Below are 21,345 nucleotides of genomic sequence, written 5' to 3' on the forward strand. Positions count from 1 at the left end.
TTATATTATAGTAAGGCTATATTAATAATGATAATAATAATAGTAGAAAAATTGAGCGTATGAAATGCCATTAATGCCAAACCAGCATATGCCTGAACTTTAATAACGAGAAAATAACGTGTGCCTAATTAACAAGTTTAGTAAAACATTAAATTTAGCCAAAAAAACAAAACAAAAAAAACTTACGTTACAGGCAAGGGCGTAGATTTGGTTTGAACATTGGGGGGGGTTGAACGTTGGTATGCTGCCTGTTGTTATTTTTTTTTTTATGTCTATTGTTATTGAATAATTTCTATCTATCTATGTATCCATCTATCCATTTATCTATCTCCATTTATATATCGTTTGATTAAAAATGAGTTGAAATGAACACATGCTTTAACTGATTACAAATTCAACATATACAAATATGAAAGAGACAACATTTAGACATTTATTTTAAGATTTTTACATTCCACCTTAATGCATTTACATTTTTTTGAAAGGGAAACACATCGGCTCTTGAACAACAGTAAACATGAAATGTAGATACACCACCAACGACGTTTACTCAAATAAAACTCTCTTTGTCCAAATGACTTGAAACTTTGTACAGTTGTTAACACCTTCTAGATCTACAAAGAAAAAAAAACTGGAGTGATATCTTGTTTTTATGTTAGTGTAAAAAAAAAAAGGTCACACTCAGGGTCTTCGGGGTCTCCACAGACCACAGGCAGCAATTAACAAAATAATTGTTTTGTTTTTTAATAAAACAAATGTAATTTTACTCTGTTTATTAATGTTTTTACTTCATATTTATGCAGTTTTTGGAGGATTTATCATTTCTTTAAATTTATATAATTTTTTTTTTTTTATACAAAAACAGCTTATGTAAAATTCACTTTATAAAAGACCCGCATTTCTAACTTTCATTCATGTGGATCACATGGATAATTTGACATGGTTTAGTGTTATTTTTGCCCATCTTTTGGAAAATGCAGTTTTAAAAGTAAAAAAAATATATATCACTTTATCCAGTAGATGCTGCAGAGCTCCACTATTTGCTATTTGACTGACTGAAAGATGTCTTTTCTAAAGTTTTTTTTTTTTTTTTTTTTTGGATTCATATCTAAATGTTATGAAATCACAAATAATAAAAATAAAGTTTTTCTAAAATGTTGATTTTGAGGATGAATTTTGTCCAATTTCTCATCATAATGTAACAATATTGAAAAACTGATTTTTTCATTACAAAAAATACAAAACTTTGACAAAAAGTAGCCTTTATTGTTATAATTGTGATTTCATAATATTTAGATATGAATTCAACTGAAAATACTTGTGTAAAGAGTCTTTCAGTCAGTCAAACAGCAAATAGTGGAGCTCTGCAGCATCTACTGGTAAAAGTGATATTTTTTTACTTTTATAACTGCATTTTCCAAAAGATGGGCAAAAATCTCACACTAAACCATGTCAAATTATCCATGTGATCCCCATGAATGAAATTTAGAAATGTGGGGTCTTTTATAAAGTGAATTTTACATAAAGCTGTTTTTGTATAAAAACCTATTTAAAAAATATTTTTTAATTTATTTATATAATTTTTAAAAATATGATAAATCATCCAAAAACTGTACAAACAAAGAGTAAAAACATTAATAAACAGAGTAAAATTACATTTGTTTAAAAAAACAAAACAAAACAAGTATTTTGTTACAAAATAGCATTTTGTTGCCTGGGGTCTCTGGAGACCCCGAAGACCCTGAGAGTACTTCCCAAACGAAGACCGCACAAGAGTTAAATGAAAGCTCCAAATATCTGCTTGCGTCTCTCACAAGCATCAACAAATTCTTGGCACACCAACTTGTTGTTAAGGAGGTCCAACATGTCTTGGTGGACATGACAAACTGCCACATGATTCTGTCTCTTTTGTGACATACTTGAGCGTAGCCAAGTTTTTAACCTTCTCAGGGCGCTAAAGCTCCTTTCTGCTTCAGAAGATGACACTGGTACAACCAGCAGCCACCTGACCAGAGTTTCCACTTCACTGAAAAGGCCACGGACTTCCACTGACAAACCTTTAAGAATGTTTGCTGCTTCCATACTGGATCCAAATGGGTAGTTATGCCTGAACATTGGTAACTGAACTGCAAGCAACTGGCTGTTGATCTCAGGATACTCACAACACACTGAATCAATTTGTCCAGTGAGCAGAGTGTCCTCTAGTTTCTGCAAGGTCAGCAGATCTTCTTGATGAAAACGTTCATTGAGCTCTGACTAAACAACATCAAGCACCTGATAAAACTCAACTCTGTAATACTCTGTTGCAGTTTTTGGCTTGTATGTGCTTGCGTCTGTACTAAAACGCTTAGGAAGTCGCCTTGGTTCTGGGACTTTGATAGGCTCTAGATTTAGAGAATTCACAATCACATTTGCTTGCTCAAAAAGACTTTGAAAGGCATCTTCATTTCTTTTGTCTTTCAAGACAGACTGAACACAAGAAATGGCAGCTTTCATGCCAGAGATAGTCTGTGTCTTTCTTTGGAGAGAAGCATTCAAACACTCCAATTCTCCAATCACAGCTCCTGCCAACACAAGACCCAGTAAGGTCTGGCCTTTGAGAAATTGTTGGTGCAAGCCATTGGCGGTGGCTGCACTAGGAGCATTACTGTTTGACATTTCCTCTAAGGAAGTGAGCACAGAATCATACTGCTTGAGAACAGATGTTACTGCTTGGTGTCGTACTGTCCATTGTGTTTGACAAAGAGGCTTTAGAGTGCTTGCGATACCATGATCTGCCCTAGCAATCTGGTTAAACTGTTCTTTGAATTTACCAGACAGGCTATACAGATTTCCTAGCTGATGCACCCAGTCAAGAGAATCTCGCAGCAGTTTTGAAGCTGTGCATGCCTTTTGGGTAACTAGGTTTACACAATGTGCTCCACAGTGCACATATAAAGATAAAGGCTGTTTCTTTTTGATTACAGCCTGTGCTCCTGAGTATTTGCCAGACATATTGGCTGCACCATCATATGTCTGGCCACGCAATCCAGATAACAGGGTATCTGCACATTTTTCAAGTGCAAATTTAAAGACTTTTAAGACCTTTTCAAGACATCTAAATGGAAAAATTAAGACTATACCACGGCAAAAAAAGATAAATACGACAACTTCAAACTGTTTTCTGTAATAGTTTTTTTTACTAACTTTTGCACACATTTGGTGAACAACAGGGTGCATAAATGTCAACTGTTAGATATGCAAACAGCTTAGATAAGCCAAGTCTTGTGTTTTGGGCCTGCAGTTGCAGCCACTGTAGCAGCAAGGAGAAGACTGAGTTACTGGAGCAAACACCTTGAAACATTTAAAAAAATATATGAAAAAATAAACGGCAAATAGTACCAGTTGGACAAGAACCGCAGCTGGCATTATATGAGAAATTAAAACTGTATAAAACTAGCCCTAATGTAGAGGGGGATCCTGCACCTCAAAATGTACACCTCAAAGTACATAAATAACACAAAATATCCACTGCAAATGGTAACAAAATCAGTATAAAAAAAATTATAAAGATAAAAAAATAAAGTGCCATTTAAAAAATAACAAATAAGATTGAGGTGTTAAATTTTTTTGAGCTCAGAGAGTTTGTCCTCAATTTGTCCATTTACTTCCTTCAACTCCTCCTGCTTCTCTTTGGCCCGTCTTCTCATTGTGTTAGACTTTGTAATCAGCGTAGCCATTTTGGAGCCTGCAGAATTTTCTGCCTGTTCTGCCATTCGGTCAGCGTCACTTTCAAGTGACTTACAAACCTCCTCAATGGACCTCTTCTTTTTCTTCAGCCCTTCCAGATCATCTTCAATGTTTTTCCTCTTCTTGGACTGTTCCTCTTTTTTCTTTTTGCGTCTTTCCTCCTCTAAGTGCTCCCTGTAGCGACTGCGTGCCGAAGCACAGTAACTGATGAGCTCCTTGGTCAGAGGCACTTCCGCTACCCAGCCACATACTTTATAATGGTCACAAATCAGCCTCTGGGTGATCACTGTGTCCTCCGCCATATTACATGTTTCCACCTCTTTATTGGTGGAAAACCCACGCTCAACTTCTGCCTGTCCATGGGACAGAAGAAGAAGTGACTGACAAAATGTCCAGAGTTCAGGGTAGGACTGAAGATATTGCTGCAAAAATACATCCACTCTTGACTTCTCAGAGGGCCTGAAGGACAAGAATTCAACAGCTTTGGCCTCATTAAAAAGGACCTTTTCAAACTGCTGTGCAATCACATCACCTGTAACAATGCACAAAAAATATTTTCAGTACATTTTAAGAAAAGTATATGATAAACAGGTAACACTTTATAATAACGTTCAGTTGTAAGTCATTTATAAGTGGTTAGTTAATGATGAACTAATAATTTACAAAACATTCATAAATGATTAGCAAGTGATATACTAACATTTTATGTATGTTTTGTAAATTCTGTTACAATTCATTTACAATTGATTAGTAAATTATTAACTAATCATTTACAAAACATGAATATGCGTTTAGGAAGAATAATTTATACTTTAGATTAGGGGATGCAGAAAGTGTTGTAAATGGATTTATTCATTCATGTTGAACACTGTTACTTACCTGTTACAAATGATCTGTACGTGTATACAAGCCAACACTTTCTGCACCCTCTAATTGCTACATACACACAAAAAATAACAATTTATTAAACATTTATGAAATGCATATTCATGTTTTGTAAATGATTAGTTAGTTAATAATTTACTAATCAATTGTAAATTACTTCTAACTGAATCTACAAAACATACATACAATAATCAACATATCACTTATTAATCAACTTATCACTTATTAATGTCACTTATTATCACTTATTAAACTTATTAATATCACACATTAATAATATTAATTATTAATGAACAATGTCATGTTTCGTAAATAATTAGTTAATCATTTACTAATCACTTCTAAATGACTTACAAAATATACATAATATGTAGTATATCACTAGCTGATCATTTATGAATGTTCTGTAAATTATTAGTTCATCATTAACTAACCACTTATTAATAACTTACAACTGAACGTCATTATAAAGTGTTACCCAATATGAAAAGGCAAAGTTACTTTCTTGTAAATAACATGCAACTTAACTGTCCCATTGTATCAGAAATGAACCATAATTTTTAGTCAGTGTACAGGATATCAAGAATCTCTGATCACTGAAATCACAACATAAATATACTGATCTAATACACCCTTTCAAACCATGTATTAGTTCATGTGTTAATGTTCATACCATTCATGATGTTGATACAAATGAGAGGAGGTGTCATATTAAGATAATAATCTATTCAATTCCATTCCATTCTATTCTTATTCCTATCATTTACCAGCAGATATCCCGCCTGACAGTTGTTTCTCTTGCACAAACTTCTGAATGAGGCACTTCATTTTCTGAAGGCACTCATCAGGGTTGGTGCACATTTGGCCTGGATCCAAGCATGTCATGTTGCGGACTATGGCGTACTTCAGGGGGCACTTATCAAGAGCCTTCTTGCACATACTTGAAAGGGCATTCTGGCAGTCTTTCTTAAACTGCAGGACACCAAGCTCGCTTACACCGCTTTTGGCCCCTGCTTTTGTGAGTTCTTGACAAAGAAAAATGGTTTGTAAAATCTCCAAACTTTCTCTAGATGCTCAGCAGTAAGTTAGCATTAACTCAGCTGTCCAGATTAAACTATTTGAAAGATATTTCAAAATAAAAATGGCTCTAAAACATCCTCAATTAGCCTGACATCTTTGACTTGACCTCACATTTCCCTGTCATACATCTGAAGATGAGTCATTAGTAAATTTTTCTGAATGGTTAATGTACTGAATATACTGGATGTCTCACCTTGATGACAGCTGCTGCACCCATGCCTATGTCTACATCCTTTGGACTAAGCCAAAGCTTGTGGTCAGTGACTTCAATCCTTACCAGCTTATATGGAGTACTAGGCAGTGCATCAGGCTTCATAAATCGTTTGAGAAGACTCTAAAAATAATTAATAAGATTAAACCTGTTCTATGTCCTGGCCATTTAAGTGTGTTGTGAACTTTATGATGAATAATTACCCTGATCAAATCCTCCAGATCTTTGCACAAAAAAGGCATCATTGGAGCATCTGTCTGGTATTTCTCCAGAAAAGGTTGGAAAGCTCTTGATATGGCCATGAAAAAATGGAGCTTGGCCTGCAGAAGGGGATCCAGTCGAGCCTCAGAGAGGGTGTCATATGATGATGTCCCTGGGTTCTTCACCACTTTTGACTTCACCTGGTCCACAAACTTCTCAATGGCGGGCCAAATCTCTATTGCTCTTTGCACAGTTGGCAAGTTCTCAAGCCACCGATGACCACAGAAGGGTAAGGGGAATGTTGTTGACGACGTTGATGAAGTGAAATCCTCTCTCCTGGCTGGGGCATTGTGAAAAAGATAGTGCAGAGATTTAAGCACCTTCTGTATCTGCCACACCTCAAATCCACTCTTGAAAGCATTATGGAGGGTATGTAGACCACAACTTCCAACAATTATGAGTTGAACCCCCCCAAATTGTACGCCATGCTCCTGCTGTAGGAGGTTCACAAATTTCCAATTAACAGAGGGTCCATCCATCGACAAAGAGATCATGTTCCTCAAGTTGAGATCTTTGGTACACTCCTGAAATCACGAAAAATATAAATATAAATATAATATATTATATATTATATATAATAATATAAATAAAGCCAACTTTATTAACAATAACCGCCATGTTATTTTATTAATGTTTTCATTTAAGTGTTCACTCAGATACGGTTTATAACAATATATTACAACATGTTAGTACAGGACATTGCTTTAAGATAAAGATAAGGGCAAGACATATTAGCCTATGTGATATGCTTTTGTGTCAAAATGACTTGAGATTCTTAAAATAGAAGTATAATTGTTATAAACAAACTATTTTACTTATTTGCAGCATAGGGTACTCCTGGCTTACTTCCAGGGCAAGTGTTATTTTCCCTTCATCCACTAGATGTCACACTTACCCACCATCACAAATATTCATTGCAAGGAAAATGCTTGATTACAGCGAGATTTTTTTTTCTATTCTAAGGAGCATGAAAATTATATAAAAACACTATGTCTACGCATTTTGGTTAGTAAAAGACTAGAAGGGGGATTGCTTACCTTAAAATGTTCCAACAAATCCTCTGCTGTAGAATGGCCCATGAATTGGGACCCAAGATAGCGCGATTGAACGTGATGAGTGCCAGTCTGATCAGTAACCCAGTGTCTGACATGCAGGTCCAACTGTTTACTATTTGTTGCTCTGTTCATGCTTTCGTCAAACATAATGACAAAGTTTCCCTGGTTTATCCGTGCCACAAGCTCCTTTTTCACATAAGGAGCAATGCCAAATCGCGCAAGATAAGCCGTCTTGTCTCTGCCACAACTAAACGCGCTCACACACTCGGAGTCCGGGAACATCGCCTGGAAGACTGTGTGAATGTCATCGTTTGACGTGTAAGATTGGTGGCGGCTAACTGTGCGTAAAACCCAGAGCACTTCTGCCTTTAACGTGGCCGTGTTAGAGAACGTACTGAAGGCAGAGGTAGACGCAATAGGCCGACTAGTAGCAGATGTAGGCCTACTTGGCTGAGCACTGGGTGATGGCGTTGTAAACATTTGAATAGGTAAACTACCCGACTGATCCGCAATGTAGCGCTTGTGTTTCTCGCATTTCGCGTGAGAATCTAGGGCTGTTTGACCCATTGTCCCCAACTGTATATTTTTTTTGCAGAGATCACATCGCGCCTCTTTCAAGTTGGCAGTTTTCTTCAACCAACCCTTATATTTATCATCCTCCAACCACCTGTCGTTAAACAGACATTTGCCCATAATGTCGCTAAGCGCTTCACTAGCTTTCCAAACTCCTCCTCCCGCTCACTCGCGTAGGCTAGGCTACCTGCATATCTCTCACTCACAGTCAGTAAGCTCTCACTCAGCAATCACTACACTTTCTCCAGTAGCCTTCTAGTTCTTGATCTACGAAATGCAGATGACACCCGCACAGAACAAATACTGCCCCCAAGGTACGCTGGTCAGTTAGAAAATTGCGTCTAAAAAATACACGAAACCGGACGGAGACATTTCACTCGCTCGGTCCCATGCGGAATTTAATACCTCCCTTGCGAAAATTCAAGACATTTCATACAATTTAAGACTTTTTTAGGCCTTAAAAAACGAAATTTGTATTTAAGACTTTTTAAGGATCCGCGGGGACCCTGAGATAATGGCAAATGTAATCGAGAGAGTACATCCATTGCCATTTTCGCAAGACTCTCTCCTGTAGTTTCTGTCACTGCATAAAAACCAATGAATTCCTCATGAGGAATCAAGTCATGGTCAACATAACGAAGACAAATAGACTCTTGCTCTGTACCTGAGACATCTTGTGTTCCATCAACAATTAAGGCAAACTGAGTAACAGGAAGAGATCGAATGTTATTAGCTATTCCTCTGATGATGTCGTTGCTCATTATGCCAAGTAGTTCATTCTGAATCTGAGGATTTGTGTAATTGTGCTTTTGTGCTAGCCACTTGTCAAGGGCTGGATCATCTGCTGCCATGCATTTTAGAAGTTGGGAAAAATTCCCCCTCTCTTCAGCATGGCCTCTCAATGCAATACCTTGTCGAGCCAAATACTGAATACTTCCTACAATCTTTAGCAATGTATTTCTTGCTTCCTCCTGTTGTCTAGAAACAACTGAGGAAAGTTGTGATGCTATGCTGTTTGTTTCCTGAGCATACACAGTTGTTGCATGGCAGTGGGATTGGCTTTTAGCATGGGCTGTAAACTTTTCAACTGCCTTTTTCCAGTTCCTAAAACCAGTACTCACAAACGCAGGATCCATCTTAGAGGCAAGCATTGTCTTCTTTGAGAGGACTTTTGCACAATAAAAGCATAAAACCCCTTTTAATGTGGTACTGTAATGCAGCCATGGGAACATCTGAAACCATTTTTGCTGAAAGTGTAGCGCATAGTTTGCTCTAGTCTGTACTTCTATAAACTTGGGATCAGGATGTGCAGGCTTTAAGCAAGTGACGATTTCTGAATCTTCTCTGTCCCTGTTGTCTGTGCTCAGCTGGTCTCTAACATTAGGTTCCTTCTGAAACTGACATTACACACAACACTGTTACACACTAAATAGTTCCCTAGTATATTGTGTACAGTATAGAAAATTGTACATTTAGTTTGTCATATCAAAAATTCTTCCCTATCAGAAATGTTTTATTCTTACCTGCTCATCTGAAATTGCTGTTTGACAATTGTCCTCACCCTGTCCCTCACGCTTTCCCTCACTGTGATGTACACATATTAGTTTTAGCTGAATTTATTGACTGAATGACCTTTTCATTAGTGTTTGTATGTCATTACCTGATCAGATGTTCTTCCTGTCCTTCTTTAGATTGGTTTAATCTGCTGCTACTTTCACATTGGATCTGATATAAGAACAAAACCACTAAGACATACAGCTAAAATACCAAAAACTAAATTACATTTGACTATTTGTAACATTTAATTTGACTATTTTTAATTGACCAAGTAATCCTCGTTAAATAAAACTCATAAAAATCACAGCATACTTTTAAAGATGTATAATAATCTGATGATAAACATTCTTGAACATTTCTGTACTCCTCCCTGTTTTCTTACCCGTTTGTCTGAAAGAGCAGCCTGTCTTCTCCCTGTTTCTCACTGTGATACAGAAAAGCCGGAATGTAAAACAGTTTCTTGACAGCCTTAATAGGAACTTGACTTAGTATAAAGCTGTTTACTGGAGTCTTTAAAGGGATAGTTCACCCAAAAATTTAAATTTGATGTTTATCTGCTTACCCCCGGGGCATCCAAGATGTAGGTGACTTTGTTTCTTCAGTAGAACACAAATGATGATTTTTAACTTGAACTGTTGCCGTCTGTCAGTCTTATAATGCTTGTGAATGGTATCACAATCTATAAGAGTCAAAAATATGCCCAGACAAATCCAAATTAAACCCTGCGGCCCATGACAACACATTGATGTCCTAAGACACGAAACGATCGGTTTGTGCAAGAAACCGAACAGTATTCATATAATTTTTTACCTCTAATACACCACTATGTCCAACTGCGTTCAGCACTCGCTTAGTGAGGTCTGATCGCGCTCTGACAACGGCAGTGATGTCTAGCACTCATTGAAGTACTGTATAAGCACGAGACTTATACAACTGCTGAACGCAGTTGGACATAGTGGTGTATTAGAGGTAAAAAATTATATGAATACTGTTCGGTTTCTTGCACAAACCGATCGTTTCGTGTCTTAGGACATCAATGTGTTGTCATGGGCCGCAGGGTTTAATTTGGATTTGTCTGGGCATATTTTTGACTCCTATAGATTGTGATACCATTCACAAGCATTATACCGCTGACAGACCGCAACGGTTGCAGTTAAAAATCATCATTTGTGATCTACTGAAGAAACAAACCCTGCGTTCCAATGTCCATACTATCCATCCTAAATAGTATGTGAGATTAAAATAAGTGTGTCCCAAAGCATAGTATGTTGAAAAGAGTATGCCAAAAGTCCCCGGATGGTCTACTATTTCCGGTAGATTTTCAAAGTGTGGATCCGTGCACACTATAAAGGCTAATATTGCCCACAACCCATTGCACAATGGACGAGGATTCAGTTCAGAACTACAAACACGAGTAAAAAGAGTTAAAAAACTACAAAACATGGCGGATACACACGATGGACGCTGAGAGGTTTGAGTGACTAATAATCAGTTTAACCTGATAGAAAATATATATTTAATGTTACCCGTGTTGTTTTTCATCTGCAAATACCAATGTGGACTTTTATAAAGATCCGAATGGCCATTAACTTTTAAATGCATCATTATGAATTAATATTAGGACAGTTCTCCACATGAAAGACTCGCGACTGCAGATCAACGTGCTGCATTTCTCTCCGACACGTTAGGAAATTAACTAAATGAAATGTGGAGGGTGTAAGATGATTGACAGGCCAGTTTACGGTGACAGGATGCGACAGAGAGCAAAGACGCAATTGTATGACGTGTTAGTATGTCCCAAAGCTTGTCTACTCTTTTGCTACACACTCAAAAGTAAGTACTTTTTGTTTACAGAAAGAGTACATACTTTTAGGGCATAGTATAAGTAGGCGAATTGGAACGCAGCAAAAGTCACCTACATCTTGGATGCCCTGGGGGTAAGCAGATAAACATCAAATTTTCATTTTGGGGTGAACTATCCCTTTAAAACATTAAAAGCATTAATGTATAGCCTAACTTTACAAAGCTGCTGTTTTTCTATACTTTTTCCTATTTTATTTTATTGATTGAATGGCATCTTCTTTACCTGATCACCTGCTCCTCCTCTCCCTCTGCTGACTTTTCTACCCTGCTGCTACATTTACCTCGAATCTGTTATAAAAACATGTTAAGAGCTTATACACCTCATAACGTTATGAAATGTGTATAATCATTCATCAAATTTTAACATAGTAGTATGTTAAAGATTATAAAAAGAAAGAAATTAAGTATTGAAACCGCCAATAGGCGGCAGCGATTCACTGTTTCAATGAGTGAGCCACTTAAATCGTTCATTCATCCAATTCGTTCAAAAGTCAGATTAATTTAGGAAGAAAACAAACACCGATGTGAATACTCATTGATAATTACAGAGACTATTGAAAAATGAACTAGCAAAACAGACGGCTGTTTTGGCAACTTGTTATACTGATAGTTATAGCTAAACACATTGCAATGGATTAGCTAGCTAAAATATATGTGGTGTGTACTTAGCTATTACACAATATTCTCATACCTCATTCTCAGTACATGCTTTATGTTTTTTTGCGTCCCTCTCTGACCAGCAGTTAAATATAGTCCGCTGTGCAGCGCTTCTCTTCATTTTTGGCGTTACCCGTGTGCTCTCCCATTCAAACACTCGCGTTGCTTTGGTGAAAGTGTGATTCATTGGTTGGGCGTTACCAATCGGTTCAATGGAGGGGGAGTATTTTTTGTCTAATTTAATATGACAAACTCATATTTGATTAGAAACAAAATTAGTGTTACAAAATAAATGAATTCTACATATTTTTCATTTGATCTACTGTGATTTTCATGTTGAAATATTGGGGGGGTTATAATTGATGGATTTGAATATTGGGGGGGTTACCTCCCCCCCACTCCCCCATAAACTACGCCCCTGGTTACAGGCCACTATCAGTGACAGGAGCATCATAGATCGACAACAGCAGGCAGCACCGTCTCCCAAACACTCTAAGTTACAGCTGAAATTTAAAAAGAAAATATTAAACGTTAGTTTTCACTAGTGTCCAAATTAAAAACAACTAACTTTAAAACGGAAATCTGAAAATATCAAATGCGTCTCATGTGAGCAAATAAACAAACGGGGCATTAATTTGACAAATAAAGTAAAAAAAAAAAAAACCCTTGACAATAAAACATTATACATTCAAAGTAGCAATGAACATTACATATGTGAAAAATGACGACTAAAAATAAAGTTATAACGTTAGCTCTTACCTTTTACTCCGAGAACTCCCGGTTGACTGACGACCGTTACAGTTCAAAATGACGCGCATGCGCAGTACTCCAAAAGTCCGTGAGCGCTGCTAGTGGTTTCCCATTCAAATTACATCACAGTTAACATCGTACATCTAGCGATTTTATTAATCTATTGTATTTGATGTAGATCTAAACGCTATATTACACTGACAATAAATTACAATTAAATAAATATATTAATGAATTAATAAGTAATAGACTAAAACACACATTTGTGAGGTGCCATGATTACACAGATCTGTATTTTTAGGGAAGATATGTGAAGTGTTAATGTGGAAAATATGTGTAAATTCATGTTTTTCTGTAAGTGTTTAAAATTCTTCAAACATAATGGATAGTTTTGTTCGCAAGGCTTTCTTCCACGCACATTTGCATTGTCGACTGTAAGATTGGAAATGTATTTTCTTGCGCCCTGAAATATATTTTTATACATAAATATATTTTTCCTGCCCCTGAAATACATGTTTAAATATATTTTAAGTATATGAAGGTTGAAACAAAATATATTTTGTTATAGAGAGTAGGCAATTACCTGTCTGATATATTGCATTACATTCATTCTTCAAGTCGATGTCCATAATATTATATCCATTATAAAAGTCCGTTTGAATGTCCCCTGAGGAAAGCAATTTTTTTTTTTTTTTATTGAAACCAGTTACAAGCAAACAAACAAACAAGGTACATAATCAAATCACAAAATAACATTGCAATTGTAGCGTGTCTGGACCGGTCACTCTCACATTCACACAAGGACCACACGACCACTTGTTGAGATTCAGCACTGTAATTCTGTAATTAAGAGAAATAATCAGTGGAGCAACGGGGCGACAGCTTCTCCCACTCTGGTACACACAGAATATTGTTTGGGGAGTAGCGAAAATCACATGCGTCATCGGCTTTATACACAAGTAGACTGACATTATACAATAATGGAAAAGAATTATATAAATATAAATCAGTTATACTGCTTATAAATATATAAATATCTTGTTTTTCTTATACATCAGATCAATATTCTTATTCTATTACAATAAATATATTACAGTAGTGTATAATATAAAATAATTTGTATATTACAATAGTATATTAAATACAATATCTATATTACATTATTAACATATACATTAACTCAAATATTTATACAATATAACTTCCTATAATAACATATAAACAATTATAATACCATTTGTATGTATAAACCCATATTTCACACATTAAATATCAAAAATGGAATAAAACATGGGATATAATCAGACCGTACCATGTGCAGGCCGCACAAAGTGCGTCACAGACAGCATAAACAATTAAATCTGATTGTCTCTCCCGTAACACACTCTCTGTACAATATACATTCATTATCAGTCAACTAAATCTCTTTTCTTTCTGAAACAAAACGAATTGATCGAACATACCTGTAATTAAGAGAAATAATCAGTGGAGCAACGGGGCGACAGCTTCTCCCACTCTGGTACACACTAAGCATGCAATGCTAATTAGTTAGCGTCATGATATACATCATTTAAACCAAATAACACATTAAACGATACATTTTCATAATAGCTAACATAATCAAATGTTACTATAAGTCAATCACATTCTTCCAGCAACAAATATGCATTTTAAACAAGTAACATCATCATACCAGAATATTGTTTGGGGAGAAGCGAAAATCACATGCGTCATCGGCTTCATACACAAGTAGACTGACGCAATCGCTTGCCGTGCAAGAAGAAACCCTGCAGGTGCGTTCCACTGATAATGTTCCCTCCCCCAACAAATCCCCAAAGAAAAATTCCGCTACTTTAGCGTTATTTTCACATAACTTGTGAACGATAATATAGAAACAAAATTTCGTGAAGTTCACTATATCAATTTTTACATATGTAGAAAAATATAAGCATTTATAAACCAATTTAAGAGAAGAAAAATAAATAAATAAATAAAAATAATACAAATACAGAAGGAAATAGACAAAACAAGTCAGATTAAATCAATAAATTTTTCACACCAGTTACACAATGATCAGGTTGAGCATAGCCAATAACAAACATAGATCACAATAAAACAAACTGACAAAAAAAAAAAAAAGATTGCTTTCCTCAGAGGACATTCAAATGGACTTTTATAATGGATATAATAAATAAAAATTAAAAATAAATTAAAAAAAATAATAATAATAAGTAAATTAATATATATATTACAATAAGTCAAAAGGGGCTTTATTTTAAATTAATTTATATCTGTCTAACAGAGAAATCAATTTAAGGGCTTTTGTGTGTTTAACTAATTTTAAGGATTTGCACAAGAGTTTAACCTCATTCAACCACTGGTTGAAATTAGGACTAGATTTAAACCATCTGCACTTATGAATGAAAAACTTTCCAAGACATAACAAAAAATTACAAATAAACTCAAACTCTTTGTTTTCCAAAAAAATACCAAACCTAATTATCTGTACAGTAAAGGAAGGGAGTTCAACCTCCCTAGACCATAACCAGTTTTGCATATCTCTCCAAAAAGGTTGCACCATCTCACAAAAAAAGAACACATGTTCTAAATTTTCAATATTTGTTTCACAAAAAACACAATTATTCCCATCAAAATAAAATTTTAATCTTAAAAAATCATTGGTGGGATAAATCTCATTTAAAATTTTGAAATTCACTTCTTTCGCTTTAGGAGGGAGGGGAAAGGACAAATATTTTTTTCTTATTTTTTTAATTTCAGAGTTATCAAAATCCTTAAGTATATAATCCCGTTTAATAGGATTTGGATAATAAGCATGTAAAATTAGTTTTCTAATGACTCTGTTTGTGCATTTTTTGTCACAAAAGTCACAACCTTCCAAGGAGAGCTGCCTCAATTCTGGGGAGACCTTGGAAAACAAAATGTCTTCTCTAACCATTAATCTTACAGCAATTGGAATAGCTCTAATCATTCTATTGTAAATATTGACTGAGCACTGCAGTTGGTATTTCTCACAAAATTCTCTGTACAGTAACAAATTTCCATTAACATCTAAGAAATGGGCCACCGCCCAAATCCCTTTGGCTTTCCATTCCTCAAAATATACAGATTTTCTGCCGAACCTTATATATCTGTTATTCCAAACTGGAGTGTTGTGAGGAGTGAAGTTATGTTTGAACAATAGTTTCCAATACAGCAGCACTTGCTGATGAAAGGTTGAAAGTTTAACTGGTAGCGAGGTACACTCAAAGTCACAACGTAAAAAAAATTGTATTCCGCCCAATTTGTTAAAAATTGCATTGGGGACAATAAACCAAAAGGAGTTACTATTTTGAACAAAGGATTTTAACCACTTCAATTTCAAAACCCCATTCATAATGTCGAAATCAATCGCATTCACACCACCTTCCTCATAATTTTTAATCATATCATCCTTTCTTATATAGTGACATTTATTCCTCCAAATAAAATTAAAATTCACCCTATTTATTAATTTAATCATTCGTGTCGATATGGGCAGGGAGAAAGCTGGGTAGATTAATCTGGACAAACAATCCATTTTCGACAAAAGAACTCTTCCAAAGATTGAAAGATCCCTCTGCAGCCATCTATTTAGTATAGATTTACATTTATCTATGTTATTCAACACATTATTACTCTCTATTGCTACTCTATCTTTAGAAATAATTATCCCTAAATATTTAACTTCCCTATTGATTTGTATATTAAATAATGACTGTAAGGGGAAGTCATGTAATGTTAACATTTCACATTTTTTAAGATTCAAATGTAACCCAGAGGCCCTAGAAAACTGACTAACAGCATTTAAGGCTATTGGAATTTGATGTTCATTTTTTAAAAACAACGTTGTGTCGTCAGCAAACTGACTGATAATTATTTGCCTATTCAACACTGTTAAACCTTCAATACCATTATTTTTTATCAATATAGATAAAAGCTCTGCCACCATTATGAATAGCAATGGTGAGCTACCACATCCTTGACGAATCCCCCTTTTAACTGGGAATCTTGTGCAGGTTCCATGACCAAGAGCTACCAAGCTATTTATTCCATTATATAACATTTCAATTAAACTTGTAAATCTTGCTCCAAAACCAAAATGTTGCAAAGTTTTCAAAATAAATGGATGTTCAACCACATCGAATGCTTTGTAAAAATCTAAAAAAAATAAGAAATCCACACCCTTGAATCACATCACTATAGTCCATTAGATCTAACACCAATCTAATATTGTTATGAATTGACCTTCCTCCCATAAACCCAGATTGTGTTTCACTAATTATAGTAGAAATACCCTTTTTTAGCCTCGCAGCGATAGCCCCAGAAAAAATTTTATAATCTGTGTTAAGCAAAGTGATAGGCCTCAAATTGTCTAAAAATCTTTTATCTTTGCCACTTTTGGGAATCAATGTAATTAAGCCTTGTTTCATACTTTCTATCAGTTCTTTTCTTTCAATACATTCTAATAGGGAATTAAATAATAGTTTTCTTAGATCTCCCCAGAAAAAATTTAAAAAATTGTTAGAGAGCCCATCTGTCCCTGGGGATTTATTTAAAGGCATCCTCTCCACCACTGAATCCAATTCTTCAATCTTAAGATCTAAATCACATAAGACTTTAAACGAGCTCTCAATACGTGGAATATTGTTTTGAATTTTAGCAAAAAAGAGATCTGACTCAACTGAGGAGAAATCTGAAGAATAAAGTTTTGAATAGAACTGGAACACTTCTTTTTCGATTCTTCTAAAATCTTTACATTCCTCTTCTAGGATCATTAAAGTACTTATAATATTTCTTTGTTGTCTGCTTTTTTCTAAATTACTAAAATATGAAGAGTTCTTTTCGCCTTCCTCAATCCATTTGGCGCGGGATCTTATATAAGCACCTTGTGCTCTCTCCAGATACAAATGATCTAATTTACATTGAAGCTCCATCACCTTCTCCTTTTCATAATTATTTAAAATTGGTTTGTTACAACACTGACTTATTTCACAAATTAAATTCCTTTCATATTCCCTTTTTTCTTTGTTTAGTTTCTTAGAGAAAGTAATAGAAAATTCCCTAATTTTAAATTTAAGAAATTCCCATTTACTTATATTACAATCAAAAGAATCATCTCTCTATAACCCTTATTAATTCTCTGATTTTATTGCAAAATTCTTCATTATTTAAAAGAAAGGCATTGAACTTCCAGTAACCTTTGTTTCGAAAATGCTTAAATTTAGGTTCCAACACAAGATCTATAAAGCAATGATCCGTTAGTGGAGCTTTAGACATTGTAGATTGTGAAGTATATTTTAAAATGTTGTCACTGACCATCCAATAATCAATTCTAGACTTGCTCTCCCCATTAGGCTTAAACCATGAAAAGCCTTCAACTTCAGGATTTAAATATCTCCAAACATCATTCAAATTGTTTTCTGTTTTCAAAAAATCCACACTAATATTAAACCGCCCTTTGTCAAGTCTAGGAAACCATCGATCTTTCCATTCATCTGGAACCATGTTCCAGTCCCCTCCAACTAACACATTATCTGATGGGTATAAAACTTTGGTTTCTGAAATTATCATTGAAATATCTTCAACTAATTTTTTGTTTTGGGCTGCATTATTAAAGCCATAAATATTAATTAAAATAAAAAAAAAGAACATCAATTTTAAGTACCACCATCAACCAGTGTCCACTTTCATCAGCTTTATAAGTGATAACTTCTCCAGGACATTTATTGAAGCATATTGCCACTCTTCCAGAACGATTTGAGCCATGACTAAAAAATATCTTGTCACCCCATTGATTAGTCCAAAAAGAAGCATCCAAATCTGAAGAATGAGCCTCTTGTAGAAACACACAGTTAGCCTTTTGCCCTTTACAAAATAAAAAAACAGCTTTTCTTTTAACAATGTCCTTTAAGCCCCTAACATTCAGTGAACTAAAAATTATTTTGTCCTTAATCATCAACGTTAAAACAAAACAAAAGACACAGATGAAGAGAACTAGTAAAACACAAATTGAACTACTACTAGTAACTCAGTCTCTGTGTGAACCGAAGCCTAAGATAGCGCTCCCGTGCCCCATTGAAAAGTTCCAACTACCTGACAATTCGAAACGTCGATCCGTCGTCCATCTATGAAACCGTATGGACCACGAAAAAAAGCAAGTTTTCCTGCCCGCCTTGCTTGATCGATTTGAGGCCACAACTTTCATCGGTCTTCCAAATCCTCCCTTGGAAGCATCTCGGCGAATCGAATTCCTTCCGTCTTGCAGATAAGAGAAGCTTTTGTGCGACGCCAGATTTCATCTTTCACCCGCCTTTGAGTGAACAGCACGATGACATTTCTGTTTTTATTGTCCATCCTTCTCCCCAGCCTATGGACAATGTCAACAGCCTCATCCATTTTTGCGTTCATCTCCGGTGCAATTTTAATGAGTAACTGGATGACATGTGATCTGATATCTTCATCTTTTTTCTCTTCTATGCCTTTGATACGGAGACACCACCTCATCCTATATCTTTCTTGTTCTCTCACTCTCTCCTTAAGATCACAGTTGTCTTTGCGCAGATGTTCATTTTGTGTCTCCAAGTCCTTTACTCTCTTCTTGCACTCATTTACCTCTTCCGTGTTGAACTGAATCGCTTTCGTTAAGCTTGCAATCATTGCGCTACTCTGCTTGGCTTGTTCACTCAAATCCGCCAACTTCTCGTCCACCCCCTTTTCCAGATTTAAAATTGCATCCAGAATGGTTTCATTAGAAATCTCATTCTTCTCTCTTTCGGCTGTTGGCTTAACCCTTTTTTCTGCCGGAGTTTTACATGGCGTCGAAGGAAGGGAGCCATCACCTCGTTCTCTTTTATTTAGCACAGTAACCTCCATCGTGTAGTCGTGCTCCGTTTCTCTGGCCTCATCTTTCTTTTCGATATTAGGTGACAAATCTTTTCCTTTGGGGTCTAATTTCAACTTGGCAGGTTTAATCAGTTTTTGTGCAGACATCTTGACATAAGCTGTTGGAATTACTCTCTTTAATCAAACTTTTGGGAACAACTATCACGAGCCTCGGAAAACACGACTGCTCAACCCGCCATCTTAGCACCGCCCCCCCGGAAAGCAATCTTTGTATAACGCCACAGCGCTAAAAAAAACTTCCTTTGCAAAAGTTCCTTTCAATTTAAAAGTCTCTTGTGCTTCACTGACTCATTCCTCCTGTAAAGTGTTGCTGCCATCTAATGGCGTATTAATGTAACTTTCACTCAATCCATATTACTTACTAATGGACATATTTATATAAAATAATATTTATTGAACAACAAATAAGCACAATTGTACAGTTCAGTCAAACAAAGCACTAGTTATTTACAAAAAACAAAAACAAAACAAAAAACATTTACGCTTGTATGTGGGTTTTACAAATATTTAACGAATGAAAAGAATTTTAAAGAGCTTGTGACAAAACCTCTTAACTCCACTGGATCCTCAAACTGTCAATCAAACTTCATTACATTATTCCGCCTCCCCTCGTGAATGAAGTGTGCACGCAGTTTGGACATCTCCTCTATGCAATGCTAAGGTAAATAAAGATCTGATGTTTGAAAAAAAAATTGTAAAGCGTTTTCTTTACTCAAAAAACCCTATGTTTATAAAGTTTAATGTTTTACGTATTTGAAGAGCAGAGAAGAGTCTTCGTCTGATATGTCCCGTCTAGTTGAAGCCAATATGCTAGCCTATATATAATGATGTAACATAACGTCGTTTATTATCAAATTTAACATAGCACAATTCGACTTGCTCTGGAACAAATAATAGATTAATAAAGACCAAAGATTGCCTGTTCTATGTACTCAAATTGAATAATGTCTCATGTTTAACCACTATAAGAGCCAGCGGCAAATCCACGAAGCACTGGCCGAGATTAAGCTGTTCTCGGCGGTTACAGAAGCACTGAACGGCCACTGACGCCCTGGAGCTCACATCTCAGAAAGCGTCAAAACAAGTTGTAAAATAGGCGCTGTTATTAAATATGAGTCACATATTTCAGGTCTAAACAACTACATTATCGCCTAAAAACTATTAAAACTGCAGTTTGTGGTACAAGAAGTAGTATTTGTAAAGCTTGCGGTTGATTTGGTCGGCCGCCATGACGGTCACTTCAAGCGCAGTGATACAAACGGTGAAAAGATAGGAGGAGTGCTGTTATCGCTGAAATATTGCATGGCTATCAGCCAATCAGATTTGAGAACCAGACAGAACTGTTGTATAAATATATATAAGACCCATATATGTGTTCCCAGTTCAAACCCATGCCAACTTGGCCCATAAATATATCATGCAAGACCCATATATGTGTTCCCAGTTCAAACCCATGCCAACTTGGCCCATAAATATATCATGCAAGACCCATATATGTGTTCCCAGTTCAAACCCATGCCAACTTGGCCCATAAATATATCATGCAAGACCCATATATGTTTTCCCAGTTCAAACCCATGCCCACTTGACCCATAAAAATTCTATGCAGGACCCATATGTGCATTCCCAGTTCAAACCCATGTCCACTTGGCCCATAAATATGCCATTCAAGACCCATATATGTATTCCCAGTTCAAACCCATGCCCACTTGACCCATAAATATGCCATTCAAGACCCATATATGTGTTCCCAGATCAAACCTATGCCCACTTGGCCCATAA

General features: G+C 35.8%; 2 protein-coding genes across 3 annotated transcripts in view; one reads left to right on the forward strand and one right to left on the reverse strand.

The window, feature by feature from the left end:
• Positions 1-21,345, forward strand: part of LOC137024656 (E3 ubiquitin-protein ligase TRIM16-like) — a 75,481-nt gene that overhangs the window by 43,504 nt on the left and 10,632 nt on the right. The gene's annotated exons all lie outside the window — the stretch shown is intronic.
• LOC137024658 (uncharacterized) lies at positions 3,998-6,656 on the reverse strand. 2 transcript variants are annotated; one of them, XM_067392450.1, is made up of 4 exons: positions 6,109-6,656; positions 5,888-6,028; positions 4,609-4,665; positions 3,998-4,261 (listed from the first exon to the last, which is right to left on the reverse strand). In XM_067392450.1, the coding sequence occupies exons 1-3, from the start codon at positions 6,643-6,645 to the stop codon at positions 4,612-4,614; spliced, it is 732 nt and encodes a 243-aa protein (XP_067248551.1). In that variant the 5' UTR covers positions 6,646-6,656; the 3' UTR covers positions 3,998-4,261; positions 4,609-4,611. The 2 variants fall into 2 exon arrangements, with proteins under 2 accessions (XP_067248551.1, XP_067248552.1); XM_067392451.1 differs by lacking the exon at positions 4,609-4,665.

This window comes from Chanodichthys erythropterus, chromosome 8, assembly GCF_024489055.1.
Source record: "Chanodichthys erythropterus isolate Z2021 chromosome 8, ASM2448905v1, whole genome shotgun sequence".
Lineage (NCBI taxonomy): Eukaryota > Metazoa > Chordata > Actinopteri > Cypriniformes > Xenocyprididae > Chanodichthys > Chanodichthys erythropterus.